This window comes from Geotrypetes seraphini, chromosome 6 (genome assembly GCF_902459505.1).
Source record: "Geotrypetes seraphini chromosome 6, aGeoSer1.1, whole genome shotgun sequence".
Lineage (NCBI taxonomy): Eukaryota > Metazoa > Chordata > Amphibia > Gymnophiona > Dermophiidae > Geotrypetes > Geotrypetes seraphini.
Window position 1 is genome coordinate 221,453,072 of NC_047089.1, and position 20,505 is coordinate 221,473,576.

The following is a 20,505-nucleotide window of genomic DNA, read 5'->3' on the forward strand; positions in this document are numbered from 1 at the left end:
AGAGCTATCAGAATCATGGTGGCATGTTCTTGTTTGAGTTTGACAAGTGTCTTGAGAATGAGAGGGAATGCATAGAGAAAATGATTTGTCCATTCCAGAAGGAAAGCATCTGCCTCGAGGCGGAGAGGACAGTATATCCTGGAGCAGAACTGAGGCAGTTTGTTGCTGTGGGGAGAGGCAAAGAGATCTATCTGAGGAGTCCCTCATTGAGAAAAAAATGTGATGGAGAGGTGAGGAATTGAGTGTCCATTCATGAGGTTGCAGAAGACAACTCAATTTGTCCGCCAGACAGTTTTTCTCTCTTTGAATGTAGACTGCTTTCAGGAAGGTGCTGTGATGTATTGCCCATTTCCACACCTTTTGGCATAGTTTTAGTCCCCCATATCACTGTATTCTTCTCAAGGGAGATGTGCATCTAATTTACCCTTACCCGTATCACTCTATGCCACTCTTAAAGAGATTGCATCTAGTTTACCCTTAAATCCTAGAATGGTGGATTCTGCAATTACTTCCTCTGGGAGAGCATTCCAGGTGTCCACCACTTGCTGTGTGAAACAGAACTTCCCGATATTCGTCCTGGACCCATCCCCCCTCAGCTTCAGTCTATGTCCTCTTGTCCGTGTCACATTGGACATTATAAATGACTGCTTTCCCTGCTCCATTTTGTCGAATCCTTTCAGTATTTTGAAAGTCTCGATCTGATCCCCTCGCAGTCTCCTCTTCTCAAGGGAGAACAACCCCAGTCTCCTAAGTTGTTCCTCGTAGTCCAGGTTCTCCATACCTTTCAGTAGCTTTGTTGCTCGTCCCTGCCCCTCTTTAGCAGTTTTATATCCTTCTTTAGGTAAGGAGACCAATGCTGGACACAGTATTCCAGGTGGCTCTGTAGAGCGGTATTATAACTTTCTCTATCTACTCAATTCCCTTCTTTATCATGCCTAGCATTCTATTTGCTTTTTTCACCGCCGCCGCACATTGCGCCAATGGTTTCAGGGTCCTATCTATCAGTACACCCAGGTCCTTTTCCTGTTCGGTCTTTCCTAGAGTTACACTTGACATACTATATTTGTGATCTTTATTTCTTCTGCCTAAATGCATCACTTTGCATTTTTCCACATTAAAATTCATCTGCCATTTATCTGCCCACTTCTCCAATTGATTCAAGTCGCTCTGAAGTTCCTCGCTGTCCTTCTGTGATCTGATTGCCCGGCATAGCTTTGTGTCGTCTGCAAACTTGATGATTTCACTGGATGTTCCTTCTTCCAGGTCATTTATGAAAATATTAAATAAAATGGGTCCAAGTACCGAGCCCTGGGGTACACCGCTAGTCACTTTTTCCCATTCTGAGAACTTCCCATTTATGCCCACTCTCTGTTTTCTGTTCTCTAGCCATTTGCCTATCCATCTTAGTATATCTCCCTCTATTCCATGGCCTTGTAATAGAGGGAGAAGTAGAAGTCACGGTCCCGCTAGGGACAAGCGATCACAACATGATCAACTTTAAACTTGACATCGGGAAGGGGAAACATATCAAAACCTTAACCACGATCCTCAACTTTAAGAAAGGAAGATACGATAGCATGAGAGCCATGGTAAAAAAACGGCTCAAGAAAAGCATGAACGCAATTAAATCGGTGGATCAGGCATGGTCCCTACTCAAAAATACTATCATGGAAGCACAAAATCTCTACATTCCGGAGATATCCAAAGGACGGAAAAATAAAAGCAAAGGCTTACTAAAGAGGTGAAGGATGCTGTAAGAGAAAAGAAGAACTCCTTTAAAAAATGGAAACGCGAAAGAACTACTGAAGCCTGGAACAGCCACAAAGACGATCAGAAGAAATGTCACAAGGCGGTGAGGGATTCCAAAAAGGACTATGAGGAGAAAATAGCGCAAGAGGCCAAGAACTTCAAGCCCTTCTTTAGATACATAAAAGGGAAAAAACCCGCAAAAGAGGCAGTGGGTCCGCTGGACGACCAGGGAAGAAAAGGGTGCATCAAAAATGACAAACAAATTGCTGACAGACTAAACTCCTTTTTTGCGTCTGTCTTTACGAAGGAGGACATTACATCAATACCTGAAACAGTGAAAGTGTTCAAGGGAGAAATAGAGGACAGCCTCACCACATTAGAAGTGGATTTGGACCAGATATACTACCAGGTCAACAAACTTAAAAGTGACAAATCCCCTGGACCGGATGGAATTCACCCGAGAGTATTAAAGGAGCTGAAGGCAGAAATCGGAGAACTACTGCAAAACCTTTCCAACCTGTCAATTAGAACTGGACAGATACCGGACGACTGGAAGATAGCGAACGTCACCCCAATTTTCAAAAAAGGATCAAGAGGAGAACCGGGCAACTACAGACCTGTGAGTTTTACGTCTGTCCCTGGAAAGATGGTTGAGGCACTGATTAAAGATAGCATAGTCCGTTACTTGGATACACACGACCTGATGAGAGCCAGTCAGCATGGCTTCAGGAAAGGGAAGTCATGCTTGATGAATTTACTACAATTCTTTGAAACAGTAAACAAACAAATCTATAACGGGGAACCAGTGGACATAATATACTTGGATTTCCAGAAAGCGTTCAAAGTTCCACACGAAAGACTTTTCAGGAAATTACAAAGCCACGGAATAGAGGGAGATATACTAAGGTGGATAGGCAAATGGCTGGAAAACAGAATGCAGAGGGAAGCTCTCAGACTGGGAGAAAGTGACTAGCGGTGTGTCCCAGGGCTCAGTTCTTGGGCCCATCTTATTTAATATTTTCATCAACGATCTAGAAGAAGGAATGTCCAGTGAAATCATCAAGTTTGCAGACGACACAAAGCTATGTCGGACAATCAGATCACAAAAGGACAGCGAGGAACTACAGAGAGACTAGAGCCAGTTAGAGAGATGGGTAGAGACATGGCAGATGAAGTTTAATGTGGAAAAATGCAAGGTAATGCATTTAGACAGAAAGAACAAGGAGCATGAGTACAGCATGTCTGGTGCAACTCTGGGTAAGAGTGAAGAAAAAGACCTGGGGGTACTGATAGATAGGACCCTGAAACCGTCAGCACAATGCGCGGCGGCAGCAAAGAAAGCAAATAGAATATTGTGCATGATAAAGAAGGGAATCACGAGTAGATCGGAGAGGGTCATAATGCCGCTTTATAGAGCAATGGTCAGACTGCACTTGGAATACTGTGTCCAACACTGGTCTCCCTACCTAAAGAAGCATATAAAACTGCTCGAGAGGGTGCAGAGGAGAGCAACAAGGCTGGTAAAAGGTATGGAGAACTTGAACTACAAAGAACGACTTAGAAAACTAGGGCTGTTTTCCCTTGAGAAGAGGAGACTGCGAGGGGATCTGATTGAGACTTTTAAAATAATAAAAGGAATCGACAAGATAGAGCAGGACAAAAAGTTATTTATGATGTCAAATGTGACTAGGACAAGAAGTCATGGACTGAAGCTGAGGGGGGACAAGCCCAGGACAAATGCCAGGAAGTTCTACTACACACAGCGAGTGGTGGACACCTGGAATGCTCTCCCGGTGGAGATTACTGTGGAACCCACCGTTCTAGGATTCAAGGGCAAGTTAGATGCACATCTCCTCGAAAGGCGCATAGAGGGATATACAGGTGACTAAGTTTTCGCCAGGTTACACCTGGCTGGGTCTCCATGGGAGCGGATCACCGGACTTGATGGACCCAGGGTCTGATCCGGAGATGGCAGTTCTTATGTTCTTACATGTGGAACCTTGTCGAACGCTTTCTGAAAGTCCAAGTATATAATATCTACAGGTTCTCCACTATCAATTTGTCTGTTCACTGTCTCAAAAAATTGAAGTAGTTCGTCAAACATGAGTTGAGTAAGGAGTATGTTTGGCAAGCATTTGGACAGACAGGACATTACAAGTTGGGAAGTTTCTGGCAGAATAATACAACGGGTATAGGTATAGGGTATAGGACAGTGATTGGGAATTAAGAGTTGAAAACAGCTTCAAAAGAGTGGGCTTTTAGCTTGGATTTGAATACTGCTAGAGACAGGGCATGACATATTAACTCTGGCAGCTTGTTCCAGGCATATAGAAGGCAAGAAAGAAGGAACAGAGTCTGGAGTTGGCAGTGGAGGAGAAGGGTACAGATAAGAGGGATTTACCTGATGAACATGGTTCATGGGAAGGATCATAGGGGGAGAAAAGTAAGGTGGGATATTGAGGGGGTACAGATTGAATGCACTTGTAAGTCAGTAAGAGGAATCTGAACTGTATTCGGAGGCGGATGGGAGCCAGTGAAGTGACTTGAGGAGAGGGGTAACGTGAGCGTGGCAGCTCTCATGGAATATGAACATTTTAACAGATTAAAAGGGAGAGAGATGGATGCACATTGCAGTAGTCTAAGCGAGAGATAATGAGAGCGTGGATAAGGGTTTTGGTAGTGTACTCAAGAGAGGAGAGGTAAGATTTTGGTAATTTAAGACAGGAAGAAGCAACAGGTTTTAGAGGTTTGTTGGATCTGAGCAAAGGAGAGGAGTCAAATATTATCCTGAGGTATAATGTTACTAAAATCCAACCTTTCCTGTCCGAGTACACTACCAAAATCCTTATCCATGCCCTAATCACCTCATGCTTAGATTACTGCAACTCGCTACTCTCAGGTCTTCCACTCTACCATCTTTCTTCTCTTCAATCCATCCAGAATTTGGCTGCATTAGTCATATTCTGCGAGAGCCGCTATCCTCACATTACCCCTCTCCTAAAGTCACTTCATTGGCTTCCGTCCATTTCCAAATACAGTTCAAACTCCTCTTACTGTCTTACAAAAGCATTCACTTAGCTGCCCCTCATTATCTTTCTTCACTTCTCTCTCTCCTCCACTGCAAGCTATGCTCAACTGGTAAGTCTCTCTTATCGATGCCCTTCTCTTTCTCTGCCAACTCCAGACTCTGTCCCTTCTATCTTGCTGTGCCTTATGCCTGGAACAAACTGCCTGAATCCCTATGCTGGGCTCCATCTCTGGTAGTTCAAGTCCAAGTTAAAAGCTCACCTCTTTGAGAATGCTTTCAACTCCTAACTCTTCTCATCTTGGGTTCTGCATCACTAACCCTCTATGTCATGTCTGTCTGTCTAAGTTAGATTGCAAGCTCTTCCGAGCAGAGACTGTCTATTTAATGTCACAATGTACAGCGCTACGTACGTCCTTCAGCACTACAGAAGTGTTAAATAGCAGTAGTAGTAACTAATTGGAGAGTGAAAACAGCAAGTGAAACCAATCTTCACTTGACCTACAACACAGGAATGAGCTGGTTAATGCAAGATTAATGTCAATTAATTTCTGTTCACTTAGCAGCACAACCACAACATGATTAAGTAATCTGTAGCTATGGTTGGACACAGGGATAAATTTTTCCCTGTCCCCGTGTCCCTGCCCCATTTCTGCAAGCTCTGTCCTCATCTGCACAAGTCTCAAACACTTTAAAATCATAAGTGTTCGATGCTTATGTAGTTAAGGCAGAGCTTACAGGAATGGGGCAGGGAGAGGGACAGGGACAAAACTCATGGGGACGGGACAGGGAAATTGAGTTCCTGCAGGGACGGGGACTTATTTGTCCCTGTGTCATTCTCTAGCTGCCAAAATGGTATTTGATTTATAATAGAAAACCCCACCACCACCACAAAAGCCCTTAATGATGCCTCAGGAAATAAAACTGAAAAGATAAACTCAGGGGTTTGTGAAGGCAATTGTGATGGTCATACAAGCAACACAAGGCTCATTCTCACAATTATCATTTCACCTAGGGCTGAATGGACCCGCTGCCCATAAAAGAAAAATACAAGGACCAGTCACTCTTCTATGCCAAGGTCAGATTCACACCCTTCAGGAAATGGTAGAGCAAATCAGCTGAATTTGTTGCCATTTGTGTCTGCTCGTGCCTTAGTCCAGTGATCTTCACTAATTTTTAAGTCAGGGTCACTTTGGATCCAATGACCTGAAGGAGTGTACCCGCATATCTTTCCATGCGAGATCAAGACACTGTTGATCGTGTGTGTTAATGGCATCCACCCCACCGACCCAACTTCAAACTGTTTATTGGACATATCTTGTTTATACCTAAAAAAAAACCCCTGAAGACATTTCCGAATGCATTCTCTTCACCTACTGAGAAATGCTATGTTCTTCAAGCATGTGACTCTTCCTCTTTCTATCATGAACTTGGTTAGAGAGGCAGAGAGTAGCAGGAAAAAAAAGTCAGTCTTATGAAAGCCATTCGAGAAGCCTTCAAGGACCACTACTGGCCCCCAGGCTTTGCACTGAAGAACACATGCAGATCTATCTGTAAGCGAATCTCTCTTTTTCTGCTATTTGCCATACAGACAAAAATTGCTTACACACCTAGGTCTGCTTCTGTGCTCTTCTTCATGTGTTTCTGTAGCTTTTTGGTTTGATCTTCAAGCCTACAATGAGGTAAACAGAATATGAGGTATGAGGGACCATGTGAATCCTGCCTACCTGTTGCATGCATTACCTCACTCGGTGAGACAGCCCGCATTTTCATTCTAGAAGAGCCACCAATGCCTGTATCATACAGTCTTGCCCCAGCATTGGCCACTCATCAGGGAACAGGTCTATTATTGTTATTATTGTGGCTCCCTGCCATAAGATATTGGGAATTACCACATCCTTATGTCTTCCCACCAGCCCTCATTAGAAAGCTATCCTGCATTACTTCTCTCTCCTACATCCTTTTCATTACTGTGGCTCCAATACTCACTGCTGCAGCTTTCCATATTCACGTTCAAAATCTCTCTCTACCTGCAGCATAAGGAGAAAAAAAAATACTCCATGAGAAGCTTAGCCATTCCCTCCCCCTAGCACACAACCCTCTTCCCATGTCAGGCTTTATTGTTTATTGAAAGCTTCTATACTGTTGCTAATGACTGGGGGAGTCAATTCAGAGTGGTTTATATAAGCTTCTGTAACAGTGTTACAATACTTGTGCTTTTGTAAAGGTGTTACAATATAGAGTTAGCGCTTTCCGAGTTGGTTCTCAATACAGCCCTCTTAAACCATAATCAATCCTCGTTCCTATTTCCGCCAATAATATATAATCAGTCTACCTGCTTATACATACCTAGTTGCTCATACTTATATAAAATATCATATTTATTCATATTATACCTTCTTATACACACACATAAATATATACATCCATATTTAGTATCGTGCACTGTATTCATACTACTCCAATTTCAATTTGCGCTAAGTGTCTGTATTATAATCTATGTTCATCTTGGAAGTACTAACTTCCTGATAAATCTGGTTATCTGTGCTATGATTATTTCATCCCCTATCCCTACATCTCTCACCAACCAGCATTATCCCCATAAATGGGTTTGAAAACCCAGCAAATTTCTTTCATCTGTCTGCAATCAAAACGGAGGACACTAGCATCTGTCTCCAAGTTGAAAAACAAAGCAGTTTCTCTAGCACCCTACCATTTGGGGGCCGAGAAAGATCATACTCTCAGACACCATACTGAAGACTTATCATGCTTTCTCTATGCCCCTCTCCCCCCCCCAAAAAAAACCCCACAACCAACACAAACCATCTTCCCCAAAAGTCAGGATTGTTTCAAGGAGCTGGTTAATTGTAAGAACCATGGGGTCCAAGGACCTTGCAATAGTTCTGCACCAGACACAAGATATGAAGACTCAGATTTCCCATTTCCACTTCAGTACTTACATAGGATAGCTGGGATACTGTCTACACCAGGAGTTCTCAATCTAAAGTCCTTTAGCACTGCAGAAAAGGCCTTATTTTTGAGATGTCCAAAATGAATACTCAGCAAATATATCTGTATACACTTAGGCAAACAACCTGTTTAATTTGCACATTTTGAATACTTTGAAAACCAAACCCATTTGCAGCCCTCAAGAATTGGAACTGATGGGGGAGGGCAATACTACAGCAACTGGAAATTATGAACCAAATAATAAACGGCTAACCTTGACCCTTAAAACAGGCAACTCGCTGTATAAACTTCCCATTCATACAGGGCCGCAACTCTGAGAGGGTGGCACTACACAGTGAGCTAGCTCCTGGGGTCAGCTATAGCAGAACCTAAAGGCTTGCTTCAGTAGAATAGGACATGGGATAGAGGGTAAGGAGGTAGCAGCAGCTCAAAGGCCTGGAGGAGCACTGAAGCTCAAGAAAGACAAAAAGAAATGTTGAGCCTATGAGCCACTGGTATGCTGAAAGCATGCCATATCTCCAGTTCCCCACTCCCTTTGATGTACAATATTTCCTGTTCCTGAAAGGTGAGCCTTCAGAATGCATATGGACTCAAAGCTCCCACACATCCTTTACAGGGTGTAATAATAGACAATAAACTGACTTATCGTACACAATCTACTACCTCCACCAACTGAGAAAGATCAAACCTTACATCTCCAAACCTGATCTAGTTCAACTCCTCTAGGCCTATGTTCTCTCCAGGATGGATTACTGTAACTCCCTATTTAATGGAGTGGCCAAAAAGATCTCAAACGCCTCTAGCGTGTACAAAACACAGCAATCCACTTCCTACACAACCTCAACTACCACGACCCCATCTCCCCAGCCCTCTGTGCAGAGCACTGGCTACCGATCAACCAATGCTGTGCATTTAAGGCCCTGGTAATAGCACATAAAAGAATCTACACCACCACCCCAGCCTACATAGAATCCAAGCTAATCCTGTACACCCTCACCCGCCTCCTCCGCTCTGAAATGGAGAAACACCTATGCATACCCCCAGGGAAGGTCCCTCCTGTCAGAAACCGCCTGCAAGTGCTCCTACAACCACTTCATCCCCCATCTCTGGATCCAACTTCCCCTGCAAATCAGACTATAGAACTCTTTGATGACCTTCCGGAAAGCGGTAAAGACCCTCCTCTTCAACTGAAATTCCAACTGCAATCATCCCTTGGCCCCCTTATATTCCCCCCTCCTTTCTGCACCCTCCTCGCCGTTCCTGACCTGTACTTAAGTTGCTGTTTAGTCTTTGAACTGTCCAAATGTATTCCACTGTGAATGTTTGCTTGTAACCCTTTCTGAGCTACTGGGAGGATGGGATAGAAATAAAATTAAATAAATAAATAGTTTCATTAGATTAAGGATGATCCGATCACTGGCGAATATTCTGGACCCTCTATCTCTCTACATTTTAATTCATTCTCTTATCATATCTAAACTCGATTATTGTAATGCACTATACAAGGGTGTTTGTCAAAAAGATATCCGGCGGTTACAATTGATTCAAAACACTGCCATAAAAATTATTTCAAATAAGAAAAAAATTGGATTATGTCACTCCTCTGCTAAAATCCGCTCACTGGCTACCAATTCCACACCGTATCATTTATAAAATAACACTTCTCTCCTTTAAATCTCTAGACACTAAAGAACCGCCCTTTATCCATAAACTTCTTATCCTGCATGAACCGACATGAGACCTAAGAGCTTCCTCGCATTTCCTTCTCCATATACCATCACTGAAAATTATTGGCTCACATCGGGCTACTTCCTTCGCAGTTACAGCTCCTATGATATGGAACTCCTTACCTCTGTATATTAGGTCCGAGAAAAACTTAGCCAAATTTAAAGGAAATTTAAAGACTTACCTTTTCCAGGATGCATATGACTCCTAAATAGATCTCGAACATAGTCAGAGTTGCTTGATAATCCTGACTGCTTCCCCTCCCTTTTGTGGTTTACCTTTTTTTGTACTCTTTACTTTTAATTTGTAGTTCTTCCAACTTTCCTAATGTTTTTGACAGTCAAGTGTTGTTAAGTGGATATTTGTCAATTTTGTCGCCCTCTTTTTAATATAACTTGTAAAACGCTTAGAAATCTTGATTTGCGCTTAATCAAAATTTTAATAAACTTGAAACTTGTACTGAGTTTTGACACAACAATAAAGTTACAGTAAATTAATCTTGCCTTGATGAATGAAAATCAATCACATAGCTCAAAGCTAACCAAAAAATGGGCTGAGCGAGCTTTGCAAAAGTGCTTTTCAAATATGCTGCTGGTTTTATTTCTCCAGATCATGTAGAGCAGGGGTCTCAAAGTCCCTCCTTGAGGGCCGCAATCCAGTCGGGTTTTCAGGATTTCCCCAATGAATATGCATGAGATCTATGTGCATGCACTGCTTTCAAAGCATATTCATTGGGGAAATCCTAAAAACACGACTGAATTGCGGCCCTCAAGGAGGGACTTTGAGATCCCTGAAGAAAAGCCTGATTTCTTGGGGTTCCCAGTTCAATTTTTGTTTTCATATTTCTATTTCTAATTCAGTGATTCTCAAACCTGTCCTGGAGGAACTAATCCAGTTAGGGATATCCACAATGAATATTCATGAGATCAATTTGCATACACTGCCTCCTTGGTTCTCTCCCAAGACAGGTTTGGAACCCCTGTGGTCCTTTGTTCTGAATCTAGTGATGGCCTGTTTGTGCTCTGTTGTGTGATTCCGGTGCAGTATTCAGCTGGTGAATTGTATGCGTGGAGAGATTTGTAGCAGTCTCACTTATCCTGTTTTTCCCAATACTGGGTGTTTTAGGGTTTCTCTTGAAAGCAATAATATGTCATGCTGCTGATTTTTAGGTAGTTTGTGCTGCGAGTCTCGACAGTGCTGCTGAATGAGCTTTTTATAGAGTTTTATAAGATTCCATTATGTACCTAGCATTTGGCACTTCAGGGAAGTTGTAAAGAAATCTGATAGCCTTATTCTAACGCAGGGGTTCTCAAACTGGTCTTTAGGACATACCTAACCAGTCAGACTTTCAAGATACATGCAATGGAGGTAGGGCATGCAAATCTATCTCCTGTATATTTATTGTAGGTTTCCTGAATACCTGACTGACTAGGTGCGTCCTGAGGATCAAGTTGAGAATCCTAATATATACTGTATGTTAATGGTATTCAGACACCCATGAAGTTATAGTTGATGCAGAAGATGAGCTTATGAAGGTGTCTGCTGGAATCCACTGGGAAGACAGGGCACCACGGTAATCATTCTCTCTATTTCCATAATGAACAGGAAAGCGAGCAGCTAGTCTTAAGAAGAGTGTAAGGGATGAGAAGAAAAAGGGAGATTTAGCTGCAGCTTTTGTTCCGTCTTTTGGAAATGTACAGAAGCTCCATTTTGTGGCTTGAGGCAAGCATCAGTCACAAAGGCTCATATGGTCCAACACATATAGGACCTAGAACTGCATTCCTTTCTCTCTGTCTGGTCTCTACCTTTTTGATGTACAGGGTGCCCACAAAAACACTCCTTGATTTTAAATGGTTACAAAATCAAAACTTATTGGAATATGTTTAGAAATAAGATGACAGTTAATACAAGTCCCAAAAAGCACAGTTAGCAAGATCTTACACAATCACTTCCACTTTCACTCTTAGAAGCTGCAATTGGTGCAGAAGTTGCAACCTTCAGACAATGCAACGTGACAAAATGACCAGGTGTTCCTCAAGTGGCCCCCAAGATCCCCAGACATTACTGTTTGTGACTTTTTCCTTTAGGGGTATGTGAAAGGCAAGCGTGTACATTCCTCCACCACCCGCAACTACAGATGATCTGCAGAACGCATCACTTACGCTATAAACGCGAACACACCGGGCGTGCTTCGGAAAGTCTGGTCCAAGCTCGATTATCGCATCAATGTTTGACGAAAAACAGGTGGTACGCACATCGAGTGTATGTAATCAATACCATATGAAACTTTATGAGTTGATGAAACTGTAGCCTCAAAGGTGAAAGAATATTCCAATAAATTTTGGTTTTGTAACCATTTAAAATCAAGAAGTGTTTTTGTGGGCACCCTGTATATATATTCCCCCTCCGTCTGTGATCCCTCCTCCTAATATCTCTAAGTGTATGCCTCTGGTTTTGCCCTTGTCAGTTTATCTTTTTTTTCTGTATTTCTCCTCTTCACCAGGTCAGAAACATAACTGATCCCTCAGTTAATGGCTTCTCTTGGGGCGCAATCTCCAAAGATTTGTTTTCACGCATTGTGACAAAAATGAACACAATTCCTAAGCCAAGATATGTTGGGCACACTCTCATATTTCATACTTATGCTCTTCTTAATACTGCAGTGTCAAAAAAGCTTCTTTCTGGCGTTCACATGGCATAATATATATTTTTAAATCAGGCCTGCAGCACAAAATAAAAGTGGAAATATTTCTGTCCCTTTCTGCCACATTTTCTTGGTCTCCGACTGCATTTCTTGATACACGAGGATCTCTTTTTTAAGATGTTATTTACATATTTTTAAAAATTTGTCTAAATCAGAAATCCCAAAACATGCATTGCTTGCCTTCAATATTTTAGAATCTTTGTACACATGACTTTTTTTGTGCAGCAAATGCTGCATTCTAACCAAAAACAATCTTTTTTCAAGCACCCAAAAATTTTTTCTCTGAAGTACAGTATTTGTTCAATCCAGGTATCGCCAATCACCTTCAAAGAACACCAATACCAATTAGACAGAGTAAGGCATATTGTGACCATCTCAGCACTGCCGCTGTTTAAACAGCAATTTTGCTCAAACAAAGCCTCTTCATTGGTCTTTAGCATACATCTTTTTCTCACAATAAATTGTTTCTTGCTTATTTTTATATAAACCAGTGGTTCCCAAACCTGTCCTGGAGGACCCCCAGGCCAGTCGGGTTTTCAGGATAACCCTAATGAATATGCATGAGAGCGATCTGCATATAATGGAGGTGCCAGGCATGCAAATCGGCTCCATGCATATTCATTAGGGCTATCCTGAAAACCCGACTGGCCTGGGGGTCCTCCAGGACAGGTTTGGGAACCACCGATATAAACTTTTATTAAAATAAGACTTATAAATATTGAAAGGCAATACTCATCTTTAAAAGATCTAATGGCAGGGGCGAGGGCATCTTCTCTCTCAAATCCATTACCCTTACCCCCTTCTTTACGGGGGGGGGAGGAGGTCTACCTAATAGCAGCTAGCCCTCTTAATATCTCTATTAGTTTCTACTGTATAATTTGTTACATTATACTTTGAATTTATATTCTCCAACATATGCTCAGTTCCATGTGGATTACAATAACTGAAGTCAGAACACTATATCTGGGAATTACAATATAAAGCACTATTTCTCAACTCGACTGGAGTACCCTCTTGCCAGTCAGGTTTTCAGGATATCCACAATGAATATGCATAAACTTGATCTGCATACACTGCCTCGATTCTATGCAAATATTTTTCACGCATATTCATTGTGGATATCCTGCAAACAGGACCGAGTTGAGAAATACTGATATAAAGCAACATGTCCTCTGTAATAAAATCATCCCACATATTTAAAAAAAAAAAAAAAGTTTTAAGCTGCTTGCGAAATATTAAGGGCTCCTTTTACGAAGCCACATTAGCGGTTTAACGTGTGTAATAGCGTGCGCTAAACTGCTGGCCGCACTAGACGCTAATGCCAGCATTGAGCTGGCGTTAGTTCTAGCCGCGTAATGTGGGTTTAGCGTGCGCTAAAAAGCTGTATGCGCTAAAAGGAGCCCTAAATAATCTTGTAAAGATTGAACGAGAGAGAGTTCCATTTGAAGCTGCTTGATATACAGTATTTTTTTTTTTTATTCTTTATTCATTTTGAAAACTTACAGCAAGCGATCAGAAATATATCATTAGTAACAACAACACTTGTAATTCATATAATTCTAAAAACATAAAAATATCCCGTCCCACCCACCTTCTTTCAAATATTATAATCAATTATATCATAAATATAATATAAACATAATTTAGTGAAATTTCCAGAAAAACTCCCCCCACCCCCCTATGTGTACATATATTCATCCAAGGAAAATGATGTTTACTCATTACAATATCGTTCCAATGGCCCCCAGATCTTTATAAAATTATTATAGTTCCCTTTCTGTATTGCAATTGCTCTTTCCATCTTAAAAATATGGCATACCGAATTCCACCAAAATGTATAATTAAGATTAGTATAATTTTTCCAGTTATTGGTGATATGCTGAATAGCAACCCCAGTCAAGATTAATAATAGTTTGTTATTATATGCCGATATTTGACTTTTTTTTCCTCATAGACATGCCAAACAGAATAGTATCATAGGATATACAGTATTAACAAAGAATTCTTGTTGCACTAATCCATGAACAGGTTTCACCACAGCCTGTATTATTTTTAATAGTTATTTATATACCCCTATCAATAGAGGTTGTCTAAGCAGTTTACATTCAGGTACTTAAACTGCACCAAGGGTGCTTTCTTTACTTGAGGTGTCTGCACTATCCTCAGTGTTCATGGTCTATTGTGTTTTACAGCCATGAGAAAAAGGCTTCAAAAAATCCAGCCCTCCCCAAAAAATTGCCATAGGGCAGTGTAGGGCCCCCATGTTTTAAACATCCCATTAAAATCCTGTGGGTCATTGTAATGCCAGTAAATATTCCAATTTCAAACTGACGCGCAAAGCTGCAAAACAGGCAGGTAGAGACTGGAGCACATTTAAAATCCTCTTTTCCTCCTGAACTGATTGGCAGCAAGAGGAGAGCAAATCTGCTCCGAACTGCATCTTTCTCCTCTGACATATGTCAAAGCAGTCAGCCCTGAGGCAAGAGAAAAAAGATGCTGGGAGGGAAGGGTGGCAATTTTATTAAAATTATTTTACTGATTCATGTACTACCTTTGACATTCCCTGAAAATGCAAAAGTGGCATAAAGTTTTTAAAATACACAATTATATTTTAGCCCTGTCAGATGTGAAATGGAGTCTGCCATCTATAGACTTACAGCAGAAGTGGAATGTTACTAGATTCCCTGCGAGGGGAGTTCTCGAACAAATGGTAACAGAACCTATGATCACAAGGAAAATACTAGAGCTACTTTCAAATAAAGAAAGCGCCCATGGAGAAGGACCGCCAAAAATTACCACCAGGTGTGTCTGGTAGCAGAAACATGAAATGCATTTCCATTTTTGATGGTGACAAGAGGTAAACAGTACCTGGGTTTAGGAAGGTATGGGATAAGCACACAGAATCCTCTGTTGCTGTAAGTATGGTTTTCTACCCAAGATAATGCAGTGAAAAGAGGGAGGGAGACAAAAAAAAAAAAGTACAATTTTCCAACTGCCCACACTGACACAAAAGATACTTTCTTCCCCTGGGATTTGCACCACTTCTGAAATGGAAGTATAGGCATACTTCCTTTTTGAAAAAAGGCTCAGAGGAAAAGCACCTGCAGACATTTATACCTGCTTAACTCTGTGGGTAAAATAATGCACGTAAGGCTCCTTCTACAAAGCCATGGTAGAGATTTCTACAGTGGGCCGGAGAGGTAAACGGTCACAGGAATTCTATGGGCATTGAAGCATTTACCTCACTGGTACACAATAGAAATCTGTACCACAGCTTTGTAAAAGTCAGTGATAGATTTGAAATGCAATCCATGTATGTTCTTTTCCCCTTCTGACCTAAGCACATTCTTGGTAAGTAGGGCTTATTGCTGAGAAGGTTAACAATGTGGGAAATCCCTCTCTTAGATTTTTGTTAGAGGGCTCTTTCTTTCATATAAGAAGTTTTAGTTTTAGTATTTTTGTAAACTGTTGTGTTTGTAAGTTTCCATTATTAAAAAAACAGATTAAGTTATAGATTGGTGAGAGACATGCTGGAATGCATCATACAACTGTGTAGGTTTTTTTGTATAGTTTGATGCCTATTACTTATGATCTATACTTATGTTTCAATATTTTTATTAAATAGACAAAACACAGGACAGATACGTCAAGTCCCATACACTAAAATTAGTTAGCATCAAAACTTTTGTCTTTTTCAATATACTCCAAGAACAAAACTCCCTCCCATGTTGGAATGGTTTGGAATTGGTTCAGGATTTATACAAATGGTTCAAACATTGTATAGCTCCCCTGTGGCTAAATTGTATATTAATAATAATTTTTCAGAAGGTTTTAGATTACAGAGGGGAGTTAGACAAGGTTGTCCCTTGTCTCCTCTGCTTTTTGATATTGTATTGGAACCCTTGTTATTGGCTATTCAGCAAACAGACGAGATTCAGGGTATTCCTCATAAAGATCGGGAATATAAGGCCTCGGCTTACACAGATGATATATTGCTCTATTTGAGAAATCCTGAGACAACCATTCCTAGCTTACTTAAAATGATTGGAAAATTTTGAAAATTTTTAGGTTACAAGATAAATTGGAGTAAATCAGAAATTCTTCCACTCAATGTCCATTGTACAAAAGGATTATTTGACTCATTTCCCTTTCTTTGGAGGGAAGATGGAATAAAATATTTAGGCATTTGGATTAAAAATACGTTGGAGGAAACAATAAAAATAAATGAAAAATTGATAATACAGAAGGTTACAGAATTGTGTGAGCAATGGAATCCTTTACATCTTTCATGGTGGGGGAGAATCCAAACTATAAAGATGATGATCTTGCCTGTGTTTGTTATCAGTTGGGTATGTTGCCAGTTTATTTTCAGGGGTCCTTTTATAAAAAGTTAAATAGTATTCTTATAAAATTTATTTGGCTGGGTAAAACTCCTAGAGTGGCCTTGGTATCTTTACAAAGACCAATTTCAGAGGGAGGGGTAAATTTTCCCAATTTTTATAGGTATCATCAAACCTATATTTTACGCCAAGGTATGTATTAGGTCCTCCCAGAGCTCATGGAAAAACTTCCAGATTGGTTATGGATAGAATGGCAACTCATGTCTCCATTGCGCCTTTGTCATGTGCTCAGTGTCAAAATGCCTAGTTATAGTAAAGATAATAGCATATTAGCTGATACATGGAAAACATTACGGTACGTAAGTAATTTAACAAATATTCCAATTCACAAATCAATCTATTTGGGTGAACTCCAAGATTCAAATTGGCGGAGAAAGACTTGTCTGGAAGCATTGGATGATAGCAGGAATACGTATAATATTAGAGGATGTTATTTCTAATGGTAAAATGCTTGAATTTTCACAGTTGCAGCACAAATATGGCCTTACTAAATCAGAAAGTTTTAGATGGTTGCAACTGAAGCATGCCATTCAGGCGGGGTTCCCTGACTGGAAAACCTTAATAATCAATATAGTCTGGAGTTCCTATGTTTTCAGACAGACTTCGTGGGTCACCAGGCCGCTCAGTGGTATAAATTATTAACTGGACTTATTAAGAAAAAACCAAATACAGGTCTGAGAGATATTTGAAGCATTGAGATTAAGCATCAAATTAATGCGTCTCAATGGCCACGAATTTGGTCTTGGAGGATGAGATGTACAGTGTCGGCATCCATGAGACAAACTTGGTTTTTTCTGTTACATAGAGCTTTATGGACCCCTGTTCGTTTACAAAAATTGGATAGCTCTAAGTCTAATGAATGTTGGCACTGTCATCTCGAAGCAGGGACTTTAGATCATTTATTATTCTATTGTCCATTCATTATGAATTTTTGGAAATCAATTTGGGACCAAATTAACTGTTTATTATATAACCCTGTGGCATTATCATATGATACTGTGCTGTTTGATATGGCAATGAGAGCAAAAAGTCAGATATCTACAAATAATAACAAATTATTACTTATAATGACTGGGGTTGCCATTCAACAAATTACATATAATTGGAAAAATTGGAATAGATTAAATTATAATTTTTGGTGGAACTCTTTATGTCATATTTATAAAATGGAGAGACTTATTGCAATACAACAGGATTGTTTCAGGAAATTTCAAGATATTTGGGAGCCATTAACAAAGTATTGTAATGATTAGAAAAATCTTGTTTCCCTTGAATTTACAAGTTCAATTATGGGGTGGGAGGGAGGGTATTTTTATTGTTACATGTTGTATAAGTATTGATTATATGATAGATAAGGGTGGGGAGGGGGAGATATAATATTATATGTATCATTGTTGATTATTAAGTGATATATTTATGGTTATTTGTATGGATATGTTATCACACTTATTATAAGTTTAAAAATGAATAAAGATTTAATTAAAAAAAACAAACCAAAACCTCCCTCCCACCCACTCTCCCGCACCAGAGGGCCAGACTTCTAGCCTCGGGAAAAGCGTATTCCAAAATGGTTCCCAACTAGGTTCCTGAACGAGAAGTCACAGCTGAAATTTTATGGCATTTCAAAGATAAAATATTAATCATTTGTGCCAGCCATAATAGCAGTGAGGGAGTTTCAGACGAAAGCCAGCAAAACAGCATTACCCTCAGACATGCTAGCACGGACCAATGATAAAAGGGTTTACCGTATTTTCGCGGATATAACGCGCGCGTTATACGTGATTTTACGTACCGCGCATACCCCTCGCGCGTTATATGCCTGAGCGCGGTATACAAAAGTTTTTAAACATAGTTCCCACCCCGCCCGACGCCCGATTCACCCCCCCAGCAGGACCGCTCGCACCCCCACCCCGAACGACCGCTCGCACGCGCTCCCACCCGCACCCGCATCCACGATCGGAGCAAGAGGGAGCCCAAGCCCTCTTGCCCGGCCGACTCCCCGACGTCCGATACATCCCCCCCCCGGCAGGACCACTCGCACCCTCACCCCGAAGGACCGCCGACTCCCCAACAATATCGGGCCAGGAGGGAGCCCAAACCCTCCTGGCCACGGCGACCCCCTAACCCCACCCCGCACTACATTACGGGCAGGAGGGATCCCAGGCCCTCCTGCCCTCGACGCAAACCCCCTCCCCCCAACGACCGCCCCCCCCAAGAACCTCCGCCCGTCCCCCAGCCGACCCGCGACCCCCCTGGCCGACCCCCACGACACCCCCACCCGCCTTCCCCGTACTTTGTGTAGTTGGGCCAGAAGGGAGCCCAAACCCTCCTGGCCACGGCGACCCCCTAACCCCACCCCGCACTACATTACGGGCAGGAGGGATCCCAGGCCCTCCTGCCCTCGACGCAAACCCCCCTCCCTCCAACGACCGCCCCCCCCCAAGAACCTCCGACCGACCCGCGACCCCCCTGGCCGACCCCCCCACCCCCCTTCCCCGTACCTTTGGAAGTTGGCCGGACAGACGGGAGCCAAACCCGCCTGTCCGGCAGGCAGCCAACGAAGGAATGAGGCCGGATTGGCCCATCCGTCCTAAAGCTCCGCCTACTGGTGGGGCCTAAGGCGCGTGGGCCAATCAGAATAGGCCCTGGAGCCTTAGGTCCCACCTGGGGGCGCGGCCTGAGGCACATGGGCCAAACCCGACCATGTGTCTCAGGCCGCGCCCCCAGGTGGGACCTAAGGCTCCAGGGCCTATTCTGATTGGCCCACGCGCCTTAGGCCCCACCAGTAGGCGGAGCTTTAGGACGGATGGGCCAATCCGGCCTCATTCCTTCGTTGGCTGCCTGCCGGACAGGCGGGTTTGGCTCCCGTCTGTCCGGCCAACTTCCAAAGGTACGGGGAAGGGGGGTGGGGGGGTCGGCCAGGGGGGTCGCGGGTCGGTCGGAGGTTCTTGGGGGGGGGCGGTCGTTGGAGGGAGGGGGGTTTGCGTCGAGGGCAGGAGGGCCTGGGATCCCTCCTGCCCGTAATGTAGTGCGGGGTGGGGTTAGGGGGTCGCCGTGGCCAGGAGGGTTTGGGCTCCCTTCTGGCCCAACTACACAAAGTACGGGGAAGGCGGGTGGGGGTGTCGTGGGGGTCGGCCAGGGGGGTCGCGGGTCGGCTGGGGGACGGGCGGAGGTTCTTGGGGGGGGCGGTCGTTGGGGGGAGGGGGTTTGCGTCGAGGGCAGGAGGGCCTGGGATCCCTCCTGCCCGTAATGTAGTGCGGGGTGGGGTTAGGGGGTCGCCGTGGCCAGGAGGATTTGGGCTCCCTCCTGGCCCAATATTGTCGGGGAGTCGGCGGTCCTTCGGGGTGGGGGTGCGAGTGGTCCTGCCGAGGGGGGAGAAGAATCGGACGTCGAGGGGGGGCATCAGGCTTTCAGGATGGGGACAGGACTTCAAGGGGGGACAGGCAGACCTTCAAGGGGGGACAGGACTTCAAGGGGGACAGGCACGGAGAGGCGGGGCAGTGCACCGAAAGTCAGGGCGGGTGAACGGTGAGTCGGGGCAACCAGAGGAGAGTCGGGGCAGTGCACCGAAAGTCAGGGTGAGTCGGGGCAACCAGAGGAGAGTCGGGGCAGTGCACCGAAAGTCAGGGTGAGTCGGGGCAACCAGAGGAGAGTCGGGGCAGTGCACCGAAAGTCAGGGTGAGTCGGGGCAACCAGATGAGAGTCGGGGAGAGCGAAAGGAGAGTCGGGGTGGCCAGAGGAGAGTCGGGCAGCATGCGCGTTATATGCCTGAGCGCGGTATAGAAAAGTTTTTGTACATATCATCGTGATTTCTGCGCGCTATACCCCTGTGCGCGTTTTACAATGGTGCGCGTTATATCCGCGAAAATACGGTAAACCCCTTCAAAGTGAGTATGGTTGAAGGTACATGCCAAAAAGCAGTTTAGGAGTGA

General features: G+C 43.1%; 1 protein-coding gene across 4 annotated transcripts in view; it reads right to left on the minus strand.

Moving 5' to 3' along the window:
* The window catches only part of BIN3 (bridging integrator 3), an 89,240-nt gene that overhangs the window by 46,063 nt on the left and 22,672 nt on the right, over positions 1-20,505 (minus strand). For all 4 annotated transcript variants that reach the window (XM_033949532.1, XM_033949530.1, XM_033949529.1 and 1 more), the window contains 2 exons: positions 6,764-6,804; positions 6,385-6,446 (listed from right to left, as the gene is read on the minus strand). In XM_033949532.1, coding sequence (XP_033805423.1) covers positions 6,385-6,412 — 28 coding nt within the window. In that variant the 5' untranslated portion in view covers positions 6,413-6,446; positions 6,764-6,804. The remainder of the gene's footprint in view (positions 1-6,384; positions 6,447-6,763; positions 6,805-20,505) is intronic.